Raw genomic sequence first — 23420 nt, 5'->3', positions numbered from 1 at the left:
GCCATTCCTCAATTGATGGGTATCTTGTCAATTTCCAATTCTTTATCACCACCAAAAGAACTGCTATAAGTATTTTTTTTTACATATAAGTCGTTTTACTTTTTGTTTTTTATCTCTTTAGAATACAGACATAATAGTGGTATTGCTAGGTCAAAGGGTATGTATGGCTTTATAGCCCTTTGGGCATAGTTCCACATTGTTCTACAGAATGATTGAATCAGTTTACTACTCTGTCAACAGTATATTAGTGTCTCAGTTTCCCCATATCCCCTCCGACATTTGTCTTTTTCCTTTTTTTGTTGTATTAGCCAATTTGATAGGTGAGGGGTAGTACCTTAGAGTTGTTTGAATTTGCATTCTTTAATCAGTAGTGATTTAGAGCAGTTTTCATATGATTATAGATAACTCTGATTACTTCATCTGAAAACTGCCTATTCATATCCATTGACCATTTATCAATTAGGGAATGGCTCTTATTTTTATAAATTTGACTTAGCTCTCTATATATTTGAGAAAGGAGGCCTTTATCAGAGAAACTTGCTGTAAATTTTTTTTACAGTTATGATTACTAATTATATTTCCCTTCATCCTATTTTGCTTTTGTCAACCACCTGCCCCAATCTGCCTTCCCTGCTATCATTTTCCCTTCCCCTTTTCTTATCCCCTTCCTTTCTTACTTTCCTGTAGTATAAGATACATTTCTATACCCAACTGAGTGTGTATGTTATTCTCTCTTTGAGCCAATTCTGATGAGAGTAAGGTTCAAGCACTCCCTCCCACCTCCCCCACCTTTCTCTCTACTGTAAAGCTCTGTTGTGCCTCTTTTATGTGAGATAATTTATCCATTCTCCCTTTCCCTTTCCCCTTCTCCTAGTGTATTTCTCTTTCTTAGCATTTAATTTAATTTAATTTTTTTAAAGATCATCCCATCATATTCAATCTCATACCTGTACCCCGTTCTGTACTCTTTCTAATTGCCCGAATAATGATAAAGTTCTTAGGAATTACAAATATCATCTTCTCATGTAGGAATGTGAAGAGTTCAACCTTATTGACTTCCTTATCATTTCTCTTTCCTACTTACTTTTTTATGCTTTTCTTGAGTCTTTAATTTGAAAGTCAAATTTCCTATTCAGCTCTGGTCTTTTCATTGGGTCTGCTTGAAAGTCCACTGTTTCATTAAATGTCTGCTTTTTCCCTTGAAGCATTATACTCAGTTTTTCTGGGTAGGTGACTCTTGGTTATAATCCTAGCTCCTTTGCTCTCTGGAATATCATATTCCTAGTTCTTTTAATATAGAAGCTGCTAAATCTTGTGTTATCCTCACTGTGGCTCTATGATATTTGAATTGTTTCTTTCTGGATGCTTGTAATATTTTGTCCTTGACCTGGGAGCTCTGGAATTAGCTATAATATTCCTGGGAGTTTTCATCTTGGGATGTCTTTCAGGAGGTGATTGGTGGATTTTTTGAATTTCTGTTTTACCCTCTGATTCTAGAATATCAGGGCAGTTTTCCTTGATAATTTATTAAAAGATATTTAGATTCTTATTTTGATCATGGCTTTTGGGCAGTCCAGTGATTCTTAAATTATCTCTCCTTGATCTATTTACCATATCAGAAATGAGATATTTCACATTTTCTTCTTTTTTTGTTTTTTGATTTTGTTTTATTGTTTTTTGATGTCTCATGGAGTCATTAGCTTCCACTTGTTCAATTCTAATTTTTAAGAAATTATTTTCTTTATTGAGCTTTACAGCTTCCTTTTCCATTTGGCCAATTTTACTTTTTAAGGCATTCTTCTCTTCATTAGATTTTTGTGCCTCTTTACCATTTGGCCTATTCTGTTTTTTAAGGTGTTATTTTCTTCATTATTTTTTATGCCTCCTTTACCAAGCTATTGACTCTTTTTTCATGATTTTCTTGCATCACTGTCATTTCCATTCCCAATTTTTCCTCTGCCTCTCTTATTTGAGTTTTAAAATCCTTTTTGAGCTCTTCTAGGAATTCTTTTTGGGCCTGAGACCAAATTCACATTTTTCTTTGAAGCGCTTTGGATATGGCAGTTTTGACTTTATTGTCTTCTTCTGAGTTTGTGTTTTGAGCTTCCCTGTCACCATAGTAACTTTCTATAGTCAGAATCTTTTTGTTTGTTTGTTTGCTTGCTCATTTTCCTAGCCTATTTCTTGACTCTTAGCTTTATATTAAAGTTGGGCTTTGCTCCTGGGATGGAGGGGGTACTATCCCAAGCTTCAGGGTTTTTGTGCTGCTGTTTTCAGAGCTAATTCTAAGGGTTTGTAAGCTTTCAGTTCTTCCAAGGTAGTATGATCTAAGCAGAGATATATTTACTACTCTCCTAGTCTGTGCTCTGGTCTGTGAGCAACCACAAGTACTCTTTTCTGCCCTGAGTCTGTGACCAGCTCCCTACTCCTCTGTGACCACAAGCTCTGGTGCTCCTTCTTGCCTAGGATTGAGACCCAGGACTGTGACCCAGATCTGAGAATGGGTAATGTAACCGAGTCCTGCGCTCACTGCCAGCAAAAGGACCCTTGTAAACTCCTTCTGACTACTTGTCTGATTCTCCCCCCACCCCTTAATGTCTATGGGCTGAGAGGTCCAGAAACAGCTGCTACATATTCAGTCATCCCCCAAGGCCTCCTGTTGGTTTCCTGTGGAGTGTCCTGTTCTGGACTATACGCCTATCTCACCCCAGTGCGATAGACCTTTTCTTATGAACTCCTAAATTGTCTTGGGATGGAAAATTGTTTTACCTTATCCTTTTGGGGATTTTGCTGCTCCAGAATGTGTTTTAAGGCATTATTTAAAGTTGTTTGGAGGGGAATTTGGGAGAGCTCAAGTGAATCCCTGCCTTATCTCCGTCATTCTGGCTCCTTCCCCATTGGCTTTTGGAAAAAAAAACTCAAAATAACCTTTAATGATGACCATATATCCTGTAAATGGTATTCTTCTATTTTCAAACTGATGATATGAATCTTCTCATTTCCCGTTTCCCTCAAAAAAGCTGAGTTAAGGTGGATTGTTTTCTTCACTTATCTCCTATAATAAAGTCCCTCAAAGACCCAACATATGACTTATTATTCTTAGAACATTTTTAAAAATTATATACCTTTTCCATTAAATCGAAAAGTCTCAGAAAGAAAAAGAATTTATACGTAACATTTGTTTGTCAATCCATCACAGAAATATCCTTGAGAAACTTAAAAATGTCCTTGGGAAACAATTCAGTCTTTAAGTGGGAGTTTGATGAATCCTTATTGTATGACTGATAACTTCAGAAAAATTATTGTTCCATTGTTTTCGGTTGTATCCAACTTTCTGTGACTCCATTTGGGATTTTCGTGGCAAAGATACTGAAGTGGCTTGCCATTTCCTTCTCTAGCTCTGAGGCAAACAGGGTTAAGTGGCTTGCCCAGGGTTACACTATGTCTGAGGTTGGATTTGAAATTAGGAAAATGAGTCTTCCTGACTCCAGGTCCAGCACTCTATCCACTGTGCCACTTAGCTGCCTTAGAAAAATATAATATTAATTTAAAATTAATAGCTCCTACTCTCAAGGACCTTACTAGGGGTTGGAAGATTGGTTGTGGGTATTTTCCCATCATCCTTTGCAAACCAGTCTATTCCTGGTCTCCTAGGGCTTGGTTTGAACGAAACAGAACTGAAATTTTTTTAAGAAAAATTAATATGTTTTAAACATAGATTATATGAATTCAAATACCACTGGATTCAAGGCACTACATTTTTCATCTTTTTTGCTTAAGTGTCATAAAAATTATGTGTATGTAATAAGGAATTCAACATTTTCAGTTCTCAGATGGATTAAAATCAACCCTTAATATTTAATTTTTTTTAAATGAAAGGACAAGGGAAATTAATTCAGGTCTATATAGTTTTTATTAGTTAATATACTTGGGGTTTGCAGGGTGGGGAAAGGTGGAGCGAATGATAGTTATAGATGTCTTAGAAAATTCCTGGACTGAAGTGTTAGACCAGAGCCATTAGAAAATCTTATTTTTAATTAAGTTCTAAATATTAATATCTAAATAAGAGCTTATCACTTAGTTTGGCAGAATCATGCAAAGTTTCATAAAGTTTTGAGACAATTTAGGCTTGTAGTCAGAATTGTATAGAATTTTTAAGGTAATTATGATCTGCTTTTGTGAACTTATTATGTAACATACCAGATTTCAAATTATAGATACATTTTTGAAAATTGAATTTTACCAATAAAATAATTTTAAACCATCCAAGGCACTTTGTTATTGAAAATGTATTATAAATTCTACAATCAACTTATTGGTATAATTTTTTTTATTATAAGTGCAAATTTCCATGTATTTGTTTTGGTTTTAAAACAAAGTATGTCTCTGTTTGAGTACCAGAATAAGAAAATTTGTATAAACTTCATTTATTAAGTACTTATTGTTAGAATATCAACATTTTCTTTAAATAATTTTGATAGAAGTGATTTACTTATTTTGCTGTTTTGTTTAACAAAAAATTTTCACTGTCTTTTCAGGTTCATTGGCACTTGCTTTGCTTTGTTCTGGTATATTTTTTCTTTAGCACATGTGGCAATCTTTGTCACAAGATTTAGCTATGGTGAAGAGTTGCAGTCTTTTGTTGGAGCAGTTATTGTTGGTACATACAATGTCGTGGTTGTTATTGTTCTTACCAAATTGTTAGTGGCCATGCTTCATAAAAGCTTTCAGCTGATAGCAGTAAGTGTTCCATTTTTCTAAAAAAGTGTCTTTGTACTTCTCAGTTAATATTAAATCTAGAAAATATGGCAGGAAACAAAAAAAGTTAGAAAACATGAAGGATAGTATCATTGTAGCCTTGATTGTACTCATTAATTTTGGAAAAGTGTACATTTTAGCATTTAATATAGATTTTTTACAATATAAATAATGTCTATTATGAATTTCTATACCATTAGTATGTAGTAATGAGATAAATCATTTTCTTTAATGTATATGGAGACCTTGATAGTTTAAGGCTACACATGGAGATTTTTAACATATGTTTTTCAACCTCATTTTTTACATGTCTTACATTACAGAACCATGAGGACAAAGAGTGGAAATTTGCCCGTGCTAAGTTGTGGCTTAGCTACTTTGATGACAAGTGTACACTACCTCCACCTTTCAATATCATTCCTTCTCCCAAGACCATTTGCTATCTACTAAGTAGCCTCAGTAAGTGGATTTGCTCTCATACATCAAAGGGCAAAGTCAAACGACAGAACAGCTTAAAGGTAAGAAATGGTGCAAATTTAGGATTAGCCTATAAAGTTTCATTTAAATTTTAAAATTAGACTCAGCTAATAAAATGCCATGAAGGCAAAATAATTGCCAATCTCAATTTCTTAAAACCTATTTTAAATTTCAGATTGGGATTAAAAGTTTTTCTGTTTCCTGAGTACGTAATTTTTTTCTTTTAAAGCAAAAAAAAATTATAAACATTGCAAGTAAATTATATCATAAAAGAAAGGATTTGTTTTCTTTGAATAAATAATTTAGTACATGTTGCAGTGATGTCACATTAATTACCATAGCTTCATACTTCCACAAATTAGTTTGAAATAAACAAATATGAAAAACTATGAAGTGACTGTGTGTAGTTACAGGAATATTATGGGTCAAGAAAGAAGTATTTAAACTTATAGGATCATATATTTGTATATTTGAGTATTGTCAAAAAAATTTTAAAATATGTCTTGTTTACACAATATAAATAACCATCACTAGTAGAGATATATTATTCTTTATTTTGAAGGAATGGAGAAACCTGAAACAAAAGAGAGATGAAAACTACCAAAAAGTGATGTGTTGCTTAGTCCACCGTTATTTAACTTCCATGAGACAGAAGATGCAAAGCACAGATCAGGCAACGGTAGAAAATCTCAATGAACTACGCCAAGATCTATCAAAATTCCGAAATGAAATAAGGGACTTACTTGGCTTTCGGACTTCTAAATATGCTATGTTTTATCCAAGAAATTAACTTATTTCTAGGCCATGGACATTTACATCATTTGCAACTAAATTTATTAAGGTGTGGGTTGGAATGTAGAAATAACATCAAAGCCATTCTTTAAAGACTTATGGGTTAATTATGTACATTATATAAAATATGTATATAGTTTAAAAAATCCACTGAACATGGATTTTAGTAGGAGCAGTTTAGCAGACAGAATTTTATAGCCTTTTGCTTTATTTACTTTCTCATCTTTTTGGGGGGGAATATTTGTGACCACATCTATTGTTCAAAAGCTATATCAAATACTTAAAAGTAAATGTGGATTGATTTTACTGTGTGAGGTACATATGGAATGTAGAACAATTGGTTTTAAGAATGTAAAAAATTGGCATGATATAGCTGAGTTTAGTGTTCATTTTTTAGGAATACAACTTTATTTGGGTTATTACGGTCTTTTTCTTTTAACCTGGGGAAAGCTCCTAGAACTTTAAAAACAAAAACAAAAAATAAGAATTTAGAATGGTTTTCTTTGTGGTTACAGTATAACTTTTGTTTCTGTGAACATTGAAGAGAATCTTGTTTTCCAACAATATTTATTGCAGAAGTTTATTTTACATTTAAACTATCTTTGATTTATTGTGTTAAGTATCAAAATATTTTACACAGTTTAACATAGCTTCTATAAGTATGTTGTGTTTATTTGTATATGATTCTTCCTGCTTACAATGGAAAAGTGTTTTTCAGGGGTTTTTTGCTGAAGAGTATAATATATTTGATTATTTCGTGCTTTGTAGGGAATGTAATTAAATTTTTTTGAAAATCTGTTGTACTCCTGCCATAGAATTGAAAGGTAGGATTTCCGTTAAGTGGAAGTTAAGCATAATCTTCTCACTTGAATGCTAGCTAGTCTTATGGCCATAGGGTGCAGGTAGCCCTAGGTCCATAAGCATTATTGATCCAGGGATCATAAAATAGAGGTTTTAGGTATGATGTGTTTCTTCCTTTTTTTTTTTTAATGGAATTACCAAACTGTAAGTGCTCCCTCTTTTGGGTGAATTCTTATAAAATATTTATTGTAAAATTATATATTTTGTCTACTATAAGATTATGCACATCCCATTTGGGATTTAACATCAGGATTTTCATTCATTCTAAAAATAATATGTGGTAAAAAAGATACTTATTGAGCACCTAGTGTGTGCATGAATTACTTATGGGGGTATATTTTGAATGATAGCATTGTAAAAAAAAATAATAAAATTTGACTTTGGGTTATACATTGGCATAATGTTTATCTGTTGTATTAAAATGTACTTGAAAAGCAAAAAAGAAATAAAACTAAATGAAAAAGATAATACCTTGATTAAATGAAATATGGTAATGAAAAATGAAGTTAGTACATAAGGTAAACTGGCCAAATTGTTTTTTAAAGACAATTGGGGTTAAGTGACTTGCCCAGGGTCACACAGCTAGTAAATGTTATGTGTCTGAGGCTGGATTTGAACTTAGGTCCTGCTGACTTCAGGGCCGGTGCTCTATCTACTGCTCTATCTAGCTGCCCCTAAACTGGCCAAATTTGACCTAAATCTAATATTGAGGTCAAGTAGCTAATAGTTATTGGCTATTTGTCTGGCATCCATTCTGGAAATTAACATTCTGTTTTGGACAGTTGGTATTTTCATGGGTTTCAGGCCAAGAAGCTCTTCCCCTTTCCCCATACACATACCCAAAATGTGTTTGTCAACTCTGCCTTGTGCTTTTCTATTTTTGTTAACAGTTCTAGACCCATTGTCTTGTGTTCCTCAGCAATTTCTTAGTCTGATGACATGGTAGACCTTTTCTTCTAGCAATACGACCATATACGTGGGTTAATATTGAAAAAAAAATTCTGACATTTATGTTGTGCTTTATAATTGACAAAATTATTGTTTTTTTTTTTGGTGAGGCAACTGGGGCTAAGTGACTTGCCCATAGTCACACTACTAGTGAGTGTTATGTGTCTGAGGCCAGATTTCAACTCAGGTCTTCTGACTCCAGGGCTGGTGCTGTATGCACTGCACCACCTAGCGGCCCTAACCAAATTCATTCTTGACACCAACTTTTGAGGTAGGATAGGTATTATCTCAATTTCACAGATTCAACATTTATTAAGTACCTGTTATATATAAGGCACTTTGCTAAGTGCTGGGTATATAAATGAAATAGATGAAGAAACAGCTTCAGAAAAGCTGAGAGGCTTATCCAAAATCACATGGCCAATTAGGGGTGGAGGCATGCTTTGAATTCAGGTCAGTCCAGTATCTTTCCACAATGCTATGCTGCCTTTCCAAAATAATTTGGATAATTTCAGCATTAAGATGTTCTATTTTATTTATTTATCTATCCATTTATTTATTTATTTATTTATTCATTCATTCATTTATTTATTTATTTATTCTGGTTTCCTTTTTTTTGGCTAGGCAATGGGGTTAAGTGACTTGCCCAGGGTCACACAGCTAGTAAGTGTTATGTGTCTGAGGTCGGACTTGAACTCAGGTCCTCCTGACTCCAGGGCCAGTGCTATATCCACTGCGCCACCTAGCTGCCTCCAGCATTAAGATGTTCTAGAGTCCCAGGAATGGGCCACATGTGGCCTTCATTGGGTGCGGCCTTTGACTGAGTCCAGGTTTTACAGAACAAATACTTTTATTAAGGAGATTTGTTCTGTGAAGTTTGGATTCAGTAAAAGGGCTGCACTTGAGGACCTAGAGGGCTAGTTGTGGCCTTGAGGCCACATATGTTCTACTTACTCGCAAAAAAGTAAAATAAGGGGGCAGCTAGATGGTGCAGTGAATAGAGATCTGGCCTTGGAATCAGGAGGACCTGAGTTCAAATCTGGACTGTTGACACTTAAAACTAGCTCTGTGACCCTGGGCAAGTCACTTAACCTTAATTGCCTCACTAAAAAAAAATGCAAAAAAAATTTAAAAATAAGAAAGTAAGATAGGGCTTCTTCCCCTCCTTATTGACTATTATATTATTTGGGCTGAGTCATCAATCATTATTTTTCCTTATTTTGAAATGGTGATTTCTTGCAAGACCTCTTGTCACATAGTTATTTTCTAGAGGAAAAGTTTCCAAAAATTGTATATGGCTTTATAATAGTGTCTGATATGATGAATTAACATCATACCCTAAAGACAACCACACTCCACTACTGACCCATAGTTTTTGATCATTCAGCATGAATTACATATTAAAATTTTAAGCCAAAAGCCTTTCTTAAAAATACCTTAAATCTTACTATTTGATGTGCTTGTAGCCGACATCCCCATCAGCATTGTTATCTTGAATAATATCACAAACTAAAATATATGTTCATCCTATTCAATAAGCTCTGTTCTAGCCAAACTAAGTCAGTTGTTCCTTGAAACTGACATTCTACCTCCCTCCCCTGTCTGTCTACTATCCTTCACGTCTGGAATGCGTGCTGTCCTCATCTTTGCCTCTCAGAATCCTTGTCTTCTGGGGTCCACTCAGGTGCCATTTCTTCTGCAAAGCCTTCCCCTATTCCTTCAGTAGCTAGCATCCTCTCTTTCCTTATTTTACTTTGTACTGTGCTTCTCTTTGTGCATATACCTCCAGAGGAATACTTAAATACTTGCTAAATTGAATCAAATTCATAAACTCATACTATTTAAAATTATTGGCTTGGTTATTTATCTGAAGAGGGAAAATAACAGGTTTCAGTCTTGTGTTTCTTAAAATGTAATTATCTTTAAATTTTTTTTGTAATTTTTTGTAATAGTAATTTTATTACAAAGTTTTGTAAAACTTTGTAATAAGCATGCAAACTGATATCAGTGGCAGCTTTATCAAGAACTACCATTGTAACTTCTTCTAATCCCTATTCATTCAAACATATTTTTTCGTGTTCACTGAATAACCACTTAGGTATGTTGTAGAGGACATTGTTGTGTAGGTGTGTGTAGGTTGGATTGTAAGGTCCCTTGCAGTTCTGAGATTCTGCTAAAACATTATTTAGTGAACTGCCCATTTGTTATTTTCAGCAAGATTGCATTTTCTTGAAACCAGTTGTTATTAGTTGTGGTATGTGTGTGTGTGTGTGTGTATATATATATATATATATATATATATATATATATATATATATATATATATATATATATAATACATTTAGTTCTGCCCTCTTAGATATACTTTGAAAGAAGAGAGAGGAAGAATTCTAACTGTTATTTAGATATGCCCCATGCCTTGCTTTTCATTATAAATTACAGTCTCATCATAGACTTGCCCTGAGATGTTGACTATCCCAACTATAATATTTTGTGTAACTATATTGCTGTGTTACGGGATTCTCCTGATGTCTCATCATATGTCCATAACTGCCTATTATATATTTCAACTGTTTGTTCCATTGGCATCTCAAACTCAACATCTCTAAAATAAATCTCCTCTCCCTCAAAATCTACTCCTCTTCATAACTTCCCTATTTCTGTCAAGAGCAGCACCATCCTTCCAGTCCCCTAAGTTTGCAATCTTGTCTTTATGTTAGACTCCTCACCATCCCTCACCCTGCATATCCAATCAGTTGTCAAATCTTCCATTTCAATATTCCTATCTCTCACATCTAATAAAGACAACCACCCAACTTCAAGCCCTCATCGCCTCTTGCCTGGACTATTGAAAACCCTCTTCACTGGTCCTCCTGCCTCATCTCTCCCCAATCCAATCCATCCACTTCACGGCTGCTAACGTGATTTTCTTCAAATGCAGCTCTGATTGTATTACTTCTTTCTTCACCATACTCCAACAGCTACCTTTGGCCTCAAGGATCAAAGATAAACTCCTCTTCTTCAAAATATCTTTCCGGGGCAGCTAGGTGACACAGTGGATAGAGCACCGGCCCTGAAATCAGGAGGACCTGAGTTCAGATCTGGCCTCAGACCAAACACTTGACACGTACTAGGTGTGTGACCCTGGGCAAGTCACTTAACCCCAATTGCCTAAAAAAAAAAAGAAAAAATCTTTCCAACCTAATTAGATATTATTCTTCCTGCATTCTATGGTCCAGCCAGTATAGCCTTGTTCCTCACGTACAACAAACACTCTATCACCCTGTCTTCATGTCTTTGCACTCATTATTCCCTGTGCCTGGAATACACTCCTTCACCTCCACCTCTTAGTATTCCTTGCTGCTCCACCTGATTCTCCTCTCCGCCTCCTCCACTAGTGTCTTTTCCCCTAACGTTTACCTTGTATTTATTTTGAATAAATACTTAGTTACGTTCATATCATTAGTCAGTCCAATCTTCTCGAGGTTGGGGATGGCTTCCTTTTTGTCTTTGTGTCTACAGTGCCTGGCCTGGTACATAATAGGCATTTAAGTACTCGTTGATTCCTTATCAATGAGCATTTATTGTATGATTATATTAGTTATAGCCACAGCATCTGAGATGGCCAAGGGAATGGGGAGCTGAAACACACACCGGTTCTACCCCCGGTGGTGTTCCTGTTGGGTCAATACACTGGCAAAACAGACACAGTGTAAATGGACAGCCTGTAGCTGTACTTGAGCATTTTTGGCCTGATCCGGCTCTGTTTGCCTCTTACTCTTTACCAGGAAATTCTCAAAAGCAACAGGTTTCTGTGGCCTGTTTCAAAAGACGTTAACCAACCAACCAATCAATTGATCACGGCATATTTAGGTTCTTCCCAGTTTTTTTGCTATCACTTATAGAGCCAATGTAGACACATTTCTATAAGCAGCTCAGTCTCGTTTGAATGTTAGGGTTTGCGGGGTTTGGGGTCTCATTCGCTTATTTCCCACCAGCCAAGCTTTGTCTTTCCATTCCCCAAAAGCACTGTGTTTAAAGACTCAGTGCCCCCTAAGCAGGGTCTACTTCACTTTTCTTGTTTTTAAATAAACTTGCCTGATTGAGCACTGTTAGCATTGCCCACGATTCGGAAGCAGTCCATGCGACAGGAATTGTTATACAGTTGGGACTTAAATATTTAGAAGGAAAAATAAACTCAGTTTGGTCATGACAGTGATGTCATTAGTTTGGCAACTGGATGATTTTGCTAGCTTCGGTGAATGTTTACAGGACTCTGATTTGGAAGAGATACCCAAAATGAGTGACACAAAGAGAATTTGAGGGCAAATTTTAAACCGTGGTATTACCTGTTTTAAAAATAACCATCTTCACAGGATTCATTATTTCTGATGTAAATCAAATAACAGTAGTAGAAGCAGCATAACAGCAGGCTTGTGTAGGAGGTAAATGTGGGTTTAAAAAAAGAACTGTCTTAGGTAATCACATATTTGACAGGTAGGCTTCTTTTCCCCACCCCCACCATATGCATTCCTTAGAGTATATCTTTTAGCTTTAGGAAAGTCATTTAGTCCCTCCCCCAGCAGGAAAAAGCACATGAAAACCTTCCCAGGTTTACTTCCACAAAGAATGACTCCCCTTGACCTTGCTCAATCTTGAAAACTATTTTGATATTTAAGAATTTTATCAATAAATTCTTTAATCTAAACCTCCTTATGCTACAGTTTAACTCATTTCCTCTTTTTTTCTGTTCTTAGTAGTATTAGCTAGTTGAGTTGGAACAAGATCAAACAACTAGCCACCGTATTCTTTATAACAGCCCTTCATATATCAGTAGGTGTATCTCATCCTTCTATAGTGAATCTGAATAATTCCCAGTTGGGCTGTGGCTGAATTTGATTGTGTTTTTGATTCATGGACATCATTTTTGGATAGGTGGATCAGAATTCATCAGAAACAGTGTGTCTTTGAAAAGTGACAATGTGAGATACAATTGGGGATCAGGATAGATGATTATTGAAGCTGACTAATCCATTCATAATAACCCTAGATGGGCACCATCCACTTCAGTACACATCCAATACTCGCGTACTCAAAAAAACTATTCACTCCATTTGTAGATGTGCATCATGTAAGATGGACCTCTCCTCTGCTTTAAATATATTGATCTGCCTTAGCAGAGTATATATCTGATCCCCATCTATTTATGTCACCACTTATACCCAAGACTTTTAATTTTAGGTTCAGAAACAGAGAATTGAAAGCAGGCCCACAGCTGGAAATCACCAGTAGGTCTACAAAGAAAAGTGGGAGGGCAAGGCTGGTACTAGAAACAGAGGTGAGAGAACAGATGGATTCAGGACTAGAACAGAGGTGGTCAGAAAAGAGTAATGGCCATGAGTTACTGTGTCTGGATCCCATCCTGGAAATCCTGAATGGTCTGACCACACCAGATGCTGGACTTGGGAGTCAGAAAGACCTGGGTTCAAATCTGCCTGTCTATGACATGACCCTGGCAATCAACTGACCCTCTATGCACCTCGGGCAACTCCCTCTGATTTATGTATTTACTAGGTCAGAGATGGATTGGGTGGAGTGGTTTCCCTACACTGACTGTTATCTCCCCCTACTTGTAAGAGGGGTAATTACTACCTTACTTTACAAGTCTCCAGACCAAACTAATGAAGTAGCACATAAGGAACACTTGCCTAGGAGGCTTGGATTCTAGTCCTAGTCCTGCCATTCGCTTTCTCCGGGCTTCAGGCACCTCTGTAAAATGGTGGGTGGAGTGGGAAGGGCAGAGAAAGATGGTTAGGTATGGTGAGGTGATCTCTAGGGTCTATGCGGTGGAATTAAGTCAGGCACATTCAGGTACCACAGATGAACTGGAATGAAAAAACAAGGCGCAGTTTAGGGCCCTTAATCAGATATCTGTGAACTTTGATAACTGTGTTTCCATATAATTAGTTTCTTTTGTAATCTTGTGTATTTTGTATATTTAAAAACATTACTCAGAGAAGGGGTCCACAGTCCTGATCCTTTGCCTTAGTACTTATCTGCCAAAAGGAATCCATGGCACAAAGAAAGGTTAAGAACTACTGTTGTTGCAGGTAGTTGCAAGAAAGATTGCCTCAGATTTGGGAAGAGTTTGCCCTCTGACACACATTGGCCACATAGTCATGGTTCAATCACGTAACCTCTCAGTGCCCCAGGTGACCTTTTAAGACACAAGTTTTACAACACTTGCTTATTCACATTAGTACAGAGTCTTTCCACATTGGGATCTCCTTCCCTTCGGCGAAATCATAGGTCCAGCTGGAAAAATAAATTGAATAGAATGTTAATTCTTTATGGAATTTTTAACGCATGAATTCCAACAAAGACTTGACCTCTCATGTGTATTACCAGGAATTATGTTGAGTTTACTCTTTGCATGCCCAGCTTACTCTGGAACAAACATAACGACTGCTACATTTTATTTTAAACTATTTTATTAAGCATAGATAAAAATGCAGGAAAACAATATAAAAACTCAGAGCAAAAGCTAAAAGTTAAAAATCATATCACTATAAATATTGCACTTATAAATCTTTCTTTTCATATCCTCACAAAATTCATTTCTAAAAGAACTCCTTTTACCAAGATGTATAAATTAGTAGCTTCCAAGTTTTCAGAACCTCATACATTTCAGTTCACATGATTACTGCAACTTGTCTTAAGGTTGGTAATCAGATCTATGCTTCAATAACTGTGCACACAATTTTCGTCACTGTTAAGTGAGGCCATGTGCTATCATGCTGATCTTTTGGGAATGCTCAGTATTTAGTTTTAAAGACTCTTCCTCCTACTGAATGAAAATAGATCTTTCAGAAGATATACTGGAATGCAGCTCTACTTGATATCATTCTTCTTTAACAGCGTTTATTTTTCAAGGCATTCAGGATCTTTTGATTCTTCATCTTGAAATTCATGATAAAGCTGTTTGGTGTGATCTTCCCTTGCCCATCTTCATCTACTTGACCCATGATGATATAATTTAGACCTGCAGGTACAAATGTGAAATTATGAGATGTATTTTTTCTGAACACATTAATGCAATATTTAATTTTTTGGGTAGTTGCTGTATGTCATCTGTTACCACTGTCCAGAATAAAAATCTGTTTTAAAGTTATTGTCTCTGAAAATCTGCATTCACTGTTCAATGAATAAGTATAGAACCATAGATTTAGAGCCATCTGAATAGGTACCTCTACATTGATTTAGATTAATGGCTGTCTAGTCCAAACCCCTTATTTGACATATGAGGAATTAAGGCCAACAAAGTTTAATTGATTCCCTAGGATCCTCTGGGCAATGAGCTGTGATTCTAATCCATGTCTTACTTGTGCTGTGTTACCTACTGTATATCAGGCTGCCTCTCCGTTTCTAGCACCATCATCAGTGATCTGTGTTTGCTAGGGGCAAGTCATTAATCTCTTCAGACCTCCCTTTCCTTTTAACTGTAATGGTGGACAACAGACATGAAAGAGATAGACAAAAATTGTAAAAGTTTAAGGCCACAACATTTGGACTCTAAATTTCCTTCCAGAGTTAAATAAGTTGATTCCAGAATATGTTGAGAAGGCAGCTTTTCTGGTATTATGGAAGGAGCAGTGAGTATGTAGTCACTGATTGACTCTAATTTTATGGGCAAGTCATTTAACCTGTCTGAGTCTCGGTTTTCTCATCTGCTAAATATTGTGTTAATTTATTTACCTCACAGAATCATTTCTAAGGAAGGTGATTTGCTGATCTTAAAACTCTACGTAAATGTTAGTTATTGCTGCATATAAGGGTGTTTTTGTAAGAAATACAAGGAAGGGATGGTTTCATAGAAACCTGGGAAAACTGTATGAACTGATGCAGAATGACATGAGCAGAACCAGGAGAATAATATGTATAATAACAACAACAATGTAAAAACAAACTGTACATATTCTTCATTTCCTCCTCGGTCAATGTGCTGACTTCTTGACTTCTTTCTACATCATGCGGATTCCAGGACAGAACATGGCTTATCCTCTGTTTGCCTCTTGCCTAATTATTGCAACAGCATCCTAAATGACCTCCCTAATTTGAATGGCTTCCCCACGCCAATTTATCTCCCACACTGCTGCTTCCTTTAGTACAGATCTGACTGTGTGATTGCCCTACTCAGTCAAGTGCCTCTAAGATAAAATAAGATAAATTCTTCAGTTTGGTTTTTAAAGCCCCTCACAACCTGACCCAAATTTGTCATTCCAGCTTCATTGGACATTTCCTCCCCACCTGCCCCCCTTTGCACTTTGACATCTAACCTAATTGGCATGTTGTCTCCCCCAGTAGACTGTGAGCTCCTTGAGAACAGGGACCATCTTTTGCCTTTCTTTGTATCCCCTAAGCTTAGCACAGTGCCTGATACATAGCAGGCACTTAAATGTTTACTGAGTATCTGTTCTTGACACGGAACATGGAATGTTCTCCCTCCTTCTCTGCCTCATAGAATCCCTTTTCCTTTAAGCTGCAACCCAGGCACCATCTTCTGCATGAAGCCTTTCCTGATCCTTCCTCAACAGCTAGTGCCTTTCTTCCCAAACTATTTTATGCTGGATATAATGAGGCACGCGCTTGATGTCTCCTCCATTAGAATGTAGACTGCTTGCAAGTGGAGATTGTGTCATTTTTTGTACTTTAACCCTCAGCACCTGGCACCTAGTAGGTGTTGGTCAATAAACATTTATTAAGTGCCTACTGTGTTCCTGGCATTGTGCTAATGAATGCTTGCTGAGGGGCTGACCATACATCAAGTGTGAGGATAAATCCGAGGCTTGCCAGATATTATCAGAAAGTCATCTGGGTATTTTTAATTTGCCATACTATGGGAGTTCAACCTCGTTCCATTATTCTCCTAAAAGATATTTAAAATTATCAGAAGCAGGTGGTGTTGTACCTGATAACAGCTAGCGCTTATAGAGAATTTTGAGGTTGGCAAAGCACTTTCTAAATATTAATAATAGCTAACATTTATATAGCATTCACTACATGCCAGGCATTGTGCTAAGTACTTTGCAACTATTATATCATTTGATCTTCTATCATCACCCCCATTTTACAGATGAGGAAATTGAGGTAAACAAAGGTGAAGTGACTTGCCCAGGGTCACAGTGCTAAGTAGGTATCTGAAGCTGGATTTGAACTCAGGTCTTCCTGACTCCTGGTTCAGCACTCTACCCACTGCGCCATCTAACTGGCTCGGAAATGCTACTTTTATTTTAGTTCATACTGTCCATCACCTGCTTTAGAACCATCTGCTCAGTTTCCTATCTTACCCACCTCTTCGGATGAGAGGACATTGCTTACAAACAACAGTGATCTTGGTACTCATGTTCTTGCCGGCTTGCTGAATTGCCAGATTTCCTTCCTTGTAGACGTTGATGATTGATACTGTCGCGTGCAAGCTTCCACCCTTTGTCATCGTTGTGATAACAGTACCAGCTAGCACTAGGAAAGAAAGCAATTTTTAAAAGGTGAAAATTTGAGGGAAAAGTGACCTGGACTGAAAACAATGAAATATTTTTTTCATTATTTTAGAAATAAATATTGGAAAGCTAAAGAAAAGAACCTGATAGAATCCTAATGTTTAATTTTACCAGATTTGTGGAAAAATTAAAAGGATCCATTGGGATATCACATTTGTTAGATAATGACCATTTGATTGTGTAAGAAATATAAATTCATACTAGATTAAAACAATAGTTCAATTATCTACTACAGATATAGGGAGTTTCTAGACCCAGGCTTAATTTTACCCGAACAATTTTATATCCCTACTTATGCCTGTAGTTGTGAAAACACACCACAGCTTAATAACAACATCCTAAGAGGCCACAGGAGGGAGGTGTTGCCATGTCAGTATGTATTTTTTTTTAAGTGTTTCTGAGGGTGTGTCCATTTCAGTCTTTCTTTGTGAATGTATTTCCCTCTGCTTTTTTCTTCATGGTCTTTGTTTCTTTCATTACATCTGTTTATTTTTCCACCTGTTTATACATTTCTCATTCTCCCTTCTAACTGAATGATGTTCGCTCGTCCTTTAGTATCCTATCAATTCTTTCCTTCATAATAAAAAATAAAATGTATTTAATTTTTATTATTTCTATTTTTAAGACCTATGGTTTTTGCTCCTTATTTTAAAAGCTAATGAATGAAAAGTTTTATATTTCTCTCTCAAAAAAATAAGGAAAATTAACTCAAATGAATTGCTTTTTATTCCTATAACTCCGTTTTCTTCCATGGGTTAGTAACTCCTAATGGGGGAAAAAGTTTTCCATTCCTGGTTCATTGGATAAAAGATATCAGTTTATTCCCATGGGCCACCAAATTCTGTTCTGGAATTAGCAATGCCACTATTTAATAGTGGCATAGCCCAATTGAATGGAGTGGAATTTGTATTTCTTGAAATGTGGGATGGTCCTGGCCGTACAGGTGGTAATTCTTGATTAAGGTACAACAAGCTGGTGAAAACTCTGCTATTAGTGAATTAATTAATTCATTCATTCCTGGTGCTGGCAAATTCAGTCCAAAATGACGTGACAAAAGTGAAATTGCATTGTCAATTATTCTTTCTTTTATAAGTAGAATTTTATTGGTCCTTGATTGGTGATTGGTATGTAGACTAGAAACAAATGCACATTTGAAAAATGCTACTATTGAAATATCTAAAAACCATAGAGTTGAAATCCTTTTAAAAACCATCATTCCAGTGATTTCACATGGTAAATTATTCATCTGGTGCTGCTTGCCATTCCAGAGACTCACAGAGCCCTGGATATCTGTCCAATAGCAGGGTTGGCCCCTTAAAAGTTCTAACATGTAGGTATCAGAAAACATCATCTTTGCGATGTGCTAGATACCCAGAAACTTAGTGTAGTGAGCTCTCAGAGAAGCACATCCCACCGGTGGTTCATAGACTGCACCTCACTTCCACCATTCAGTCTTCCCTAAATTCTGATTTGCTTTCAATTTGACTTTCTGCTATTAAATGTCAGTCTATAAATCTCTCTCTAGCCTAGGTCATCTGTTCTTATATACCATCTCAACCACAAGTTTGTCTAGTGTTTACAATTCTGACCCAATTTAAGGCAAGCTGAAATGTAGACCAAAGAGAAACAGTCTGTTTTCTAAGGACACATTAATAAAATAAAGTGGCATGCAGATACTTCTCTATGTAAATTATGTTACTGACCACTTACATTTAAATTCTCAGTAATTCTTTTGAAAATAATCATGCAGTTCCCCAAGTCTTTACAAAGAAAAAGCTGTGGTTTTTTCCCCCTTACCAAAGTTACTTGAACAATAATTGCTTTCCAGAGTCCCACTTCTTTTGCATTTTTGTTGACATAGGGCTACAGTAGGTCTTGAACCTATATTCAAAAAAAGAAAGCCATATAGTTCATAAAAAATGCATGCATGGAAGCATTAGTGTTTGCACCTACATCTGTAGATTTGACTTTCTGTTATCCCCCTGGGCACAATCTGCATACATAGCTAGGTCTAAGCCTTAACAATGGAATTCAAGAGTAGTACACAAAAAAGATTACTTCTTTATAAGCTTTCATTTATGAACAGCTACTCCAGCTTCCCTGAGGCAACCTGATAGGCTACTTGCAATTTTTACGATCAAACATGATCCAAAGGACTCTCTTTGTTTTCTTAATTACTTCAACCAATGCTTTCCTAAAATAACTTTAAAGAGAACTCATTATAAAGATGGACCAAGTATTTAGAAAGCCAAGTATATAAAAATCTGATCTTAGAGTTACAACTTCTGAATGTAATAGTAGGCAGGTTAATTAAAGGCATCAATATCAAGAGTAGTTGAAGACTTAAATAAGAGAAATGCTTCACATTTGCATGATGTTTTAGTGGTGGACCAACAGAGATTATTCTCTTTCTCATTTTACAGATGAGGAAAATGAGGCTCCAAAAGGTTGACTTGCCTAAGGCCAAATAGCTAGTAAGTTGAGCAGCTGGACCAGAACTCATATCTTCTTATTTGTAGCCCAGAGCTTTCCTCTAATGCCTTTAATGCAGGATTCACTTGGCCATGATTGTTGTAATAACAATTCACTAAATTTGATTTACCAACAAGTTTTTATACATACATCTCTTGTGAAAGGTAAAAAGGTGTACAGGATACCTGAATGATGCTGGGGAAGTCACTTAACTTTTTGGTGCTCTAGGGAGTTCTCTAAGAATATGAATTGTAGGGAAGATACTGACATGCATATTGTTAAAGGGAGTGCTGTCTCCTGAGAGTTCCCCATGCTAATCAAATGCAGGTCTATTTCCCTAGCTTGTGTCTTGTATAAAGCAAGGTAAACATATTTATTTCATTGTCTGTAGTAAAACTGTGATGTCAAGCTGTGAGGAAACATGAGAAGTAGTCATTAAATACATTTTTAAAACAAGAAAACAAAATACGGATGTGTAATCATCATCACCATAAAAATGTTCAACAATTAATTTGGCAGCAGTTCCCTACGTGTCACAGTGTGGAGGGTGTGGGATATCTTCAGACCCACATTTGAGGTCTTTCTTTCTCAGTTTGATAAGATTTAGCGCTATACGTGATCTTTGGGATCGTCAACCCCAACCCTAGGAGCTGTCAGAACTCCTCTGGCATTGCTTTCAGGCACTTGCCGTGGGATTTTGAAAACTTACAAAAACCACTATGGGGACATTGAAGCTTTTAGGAATTAGAAGTTCTGATTCTGTCAGCATGAACTCATTACCTAATCTTTCCATAGTGAAAAAAAATTCCAGTTTAGCTGCATGAATGTCTTTATTTTTGTTTGTTTTTCATTTTTAATTGAAGTTTTTCCATCATCAAGTACTTTTTTTTCTTACCCACCCCTCTCCCAACTGAGGGGGGGAAAAAAAGCAAAACCTTTGTAAGAAGTATGCATAGTCAAGGAAAACAAATTCTCCATGTTGGCCTATCTAAAACTTTGTTTCTCATTTTGCATATTTAGGCCAATACTTCTCTGTTCAGGAGGTAGGCATCATTTTGTAAATCATCTTAAGTCCTTTGGAATCACCATGGTTGATCATTATGTTGTTCAAAGTTCTTATATCTTTCAAAAATATTTTTACAATGTTGTTTTTATAGTATCTAATATTGCTGTTATAGAACCAAATGTTACCTTGGTTCAGTTCACTTTAATCATCTTCTCTACTTCCTACTATCCTTTTCATCATTTTTTAAGGCTCAATAACATTACATTACATTCAAATGACATAATTTGTTCAGTCATCCCCAAATTGATAGGCACAATCTTCATTGTTAATTCTTTGCCAGCTCAAAAAGAGCAACTTTAAATCTTTTTTGTTCATATAGGTACTTTTCTTTCTTTGATCTCTTTGGGGAATAGGCCTAGTAGTGGTGTTTCTGGGTCAAAGGATACACATATTTTAGTCACTTTGGGGGTATAGTTCCAGATTGCTTTCCAGAATGCCTGACCAATTCTTACCCTACATGAATGGCTATTAGAAAAGACTTTATCCACCAAGGACCTGTCTGTGTTCTTTGGAAATTATATAACTAATGATACTTTCTCTAAGAGAAAGGGCATGTCCAGTGTCTGTGGCCAGAAATCACAGCTGTGCCTTACTCTCAGACTGGCTCCTGCTGCAGAAAGATCCTGCTGTTTCGGTACATGCTGGATATACAGAGGCAGCTTTGGAAAGGCTTAGGGATCCTTGTGAATATAGTCACCATCTGAATGCAAAGCACGTGTCCCCACAGTGTAGTAGATGTACTCATTTAAACTGAAATATTTAATCCACCTTAACTAAAGCATAGTTATTTAAGGATTAGTGAACAAGGCTTTATAAGCAGACCTAGCATTTTATACTGTGGAGCAGGAAATCTTCTATTCTTGTTAAACTGGGCTAGGATCTTTCAGGATAAAAAGAGATGGTAAATACAGATTCCAAAGGTCTCTGTAAAGAGGTTGAGGTATTCATTTAAACCCTGGAATCCTGACAATTTCCTTAGCTTAAAGAAACAGTTTTAAAGACTTGTGAAAGGAAAGAAACAAGCACTTATTAAATGACCACCAAGTACCAGGCACTTTACAAATATCATTTTCATTTGATCCTTACAGCAACCCTGTAAGGCAAGTGCTATTGTTATCCTCACTTTACAGTTGAGGAAACGAAGAGAGGTTAGGTAAATTGCCTGTGCTCACACTGCCTGTGCATGTCTGAGGATGGACTTGAACTCAAGTCTTCCTGACTGCAGACCCAGAGCCACTTCACCACCTAGCTGCTACGGCGGCAGGATCATATAGTAGAGGGTTGGCCTTGAAGTAAGGAAGACCTAAGTTTGAGACTTGCCTCTGAACTACTGCCTAAGCCCTTGGAAAGTCCCTTGACTCCTCAAGTACCCCAGCAGTACCATGAATTTATGAGCTATAGAGCACTCACCTAAATCTTCATTCTTCAAAACTCACCTGAAATTCAGTTTGAAGTCAGCCCTCTCCTCCTGGGCTCCCTCCCCAGCTATCTTCTCCACCATTCATTTGGTTATTAATCACGTGTTGTTTTTAACAGCTCTTTTATTGTTTGTTATTAACTGTTATTTAAAATCTTTTTTTATTCCAGATTGCATGTGTTTCTTATGTCTTGTTTCTTTGAAGGCCAAAACCACATCTTGTACATCATTATATTCCTCCATAGCTTCTATCTGAGTACTCAGTACATGTAGCAGGGATTCAATAGCTATCTGTTGATTTGGTTTAACTTTATTGTGAAAAGAAAAATTTAAGGCCTACTTACCTGAAGTGAGTGGTAGCATATATGATGTTATATTGACTGTTTTAGCAAGCTGGGTTGGTTTTCTGAAAAGTGGTACTATCTAATATGAAGGACATTTTGTTAGTTGCCTCCATCATTATTGGCTGAACTTGTTTTATGTATGTGAAAACAGGAATATCTTTGTACTAAAGATAGCCTTATTCATAAGTCTTCTCCAATATAATGTGTTTAATAAAGATGCTGTTATTTTCATGAATATGCTATCCTTTGAGATCCATACACATACCAGTCTAATCAGAATCAAGCTCCCATCCCCAACAAACTCCCATTACTACTAGAAGTTCCTAGACACATTCCTACTGAAGTATAATAATTCCCAAAGCTTTGTAAAGAAAGGAGTCTAGAGTGGAAGATATGAAAAGGATGCTTATATCTCTTTTTTCAGTTTGAATTTTTCTATTTTCAATTTGATAAACACCAAATAAAATGGGAATTTCCATAAGAGAGAATTGTACATGAAACTGTGAATCCCTACTATGTAAGGCTTGCCTTTTTTTTTAAAGTATATAATAATAAATTCAACATGTAACTTTCAAAGCTAACTTGCTCATCTATGAGTCCTTTTTGCCCGGATCTTTTTGGAAGATTTTTTTTTTACCATATTTAGAAGATTTGCTGAATGTCACTGACAGGAAGGCCAAGGCAAGGTAGCGGAAAAGGTATGGTAGAAAGAGTTCTAATTCTAATGT

General features: G+C 36.2%; 2 protein-coding genes across 4 annotated transcripts in view; one reads left to right on the top strand and one right to left on the bottom strand.

Annotated features, from left to right (window-relative positions):
• Positions 1–7278, top strand: part of TRPC1 (transient receptor potential cation channel subfamily C member 1) — a 75962-nt gene extending 68684 nt beyond the window's left edge. For all 3 annotated transcript variants that reach the window (XM_020970982.2, XM_078147229.1, XM_020970980.2), the window contains 3 exons: positions 4539–4740; positions 5082–5276; positions 5798–7278. In XM_020970982.2, the coding sequence (XP_020826641.1) occupies positions 4539–4740; positions 5082–5276; positions 5798–6025 (625 nt within the window). In that variant the 3' untranslated portion in view covers positions 6026–7278. The remainder of the gene's footprint in view (positions 1–4538; positions 4741–5081; positions 5277–5797) is intronic.
• A 7031-nt stretch (positions 7279–14309) lies between these two features.
• The window catches only part of PCOLCE2 (procollagen C-endopeptidase enhancer 2), an 83442-nt gene continuing 74331 nt past the window's right edge, over positions 14310–23420 (bottom strand). The window contains exons 7-9 of the mRNA XM_020970971.2: positions 19191–19274; positions 17188–17355; positions 14310–14878 (exon numbers count right to left, since the gene is read on the bottom strand). Of these exons, the coding sequence (XP_020826630.1) occupies positions 14748–14878; positions 17188–17355; positions 19191–19274 (383 nt within the window). The 3' untranslated portion in view covers positions 14310–14747. The remainder of the gene's footprint in view (positions 14879–17187; positions 17356–19190; positions 19275–23420) is intronic.

Source organism: Phascolarctos cinereus, unplaced genomic scaffold (genome assembly GCF_003287225.1).
Source record: "Phascolarctos cinereus isolate Bilbo 61053 unplaced genomic scaffold, phaCin_HiC Scaffold_7;HRSCAF=346, whole genome shotgun sequence".
Taxonomy (NCBI): Eukaryota; Metazoa; Chordata; class Mammalia; order Diprotodontia; family Phascolarctidae; genus Phascolarctos; species Phascolarctos cinereus.
Note: the sequence above shows the minus strand (reverse complement) of the source record. Positions and strands in the feature narration are given on the sequence as shown.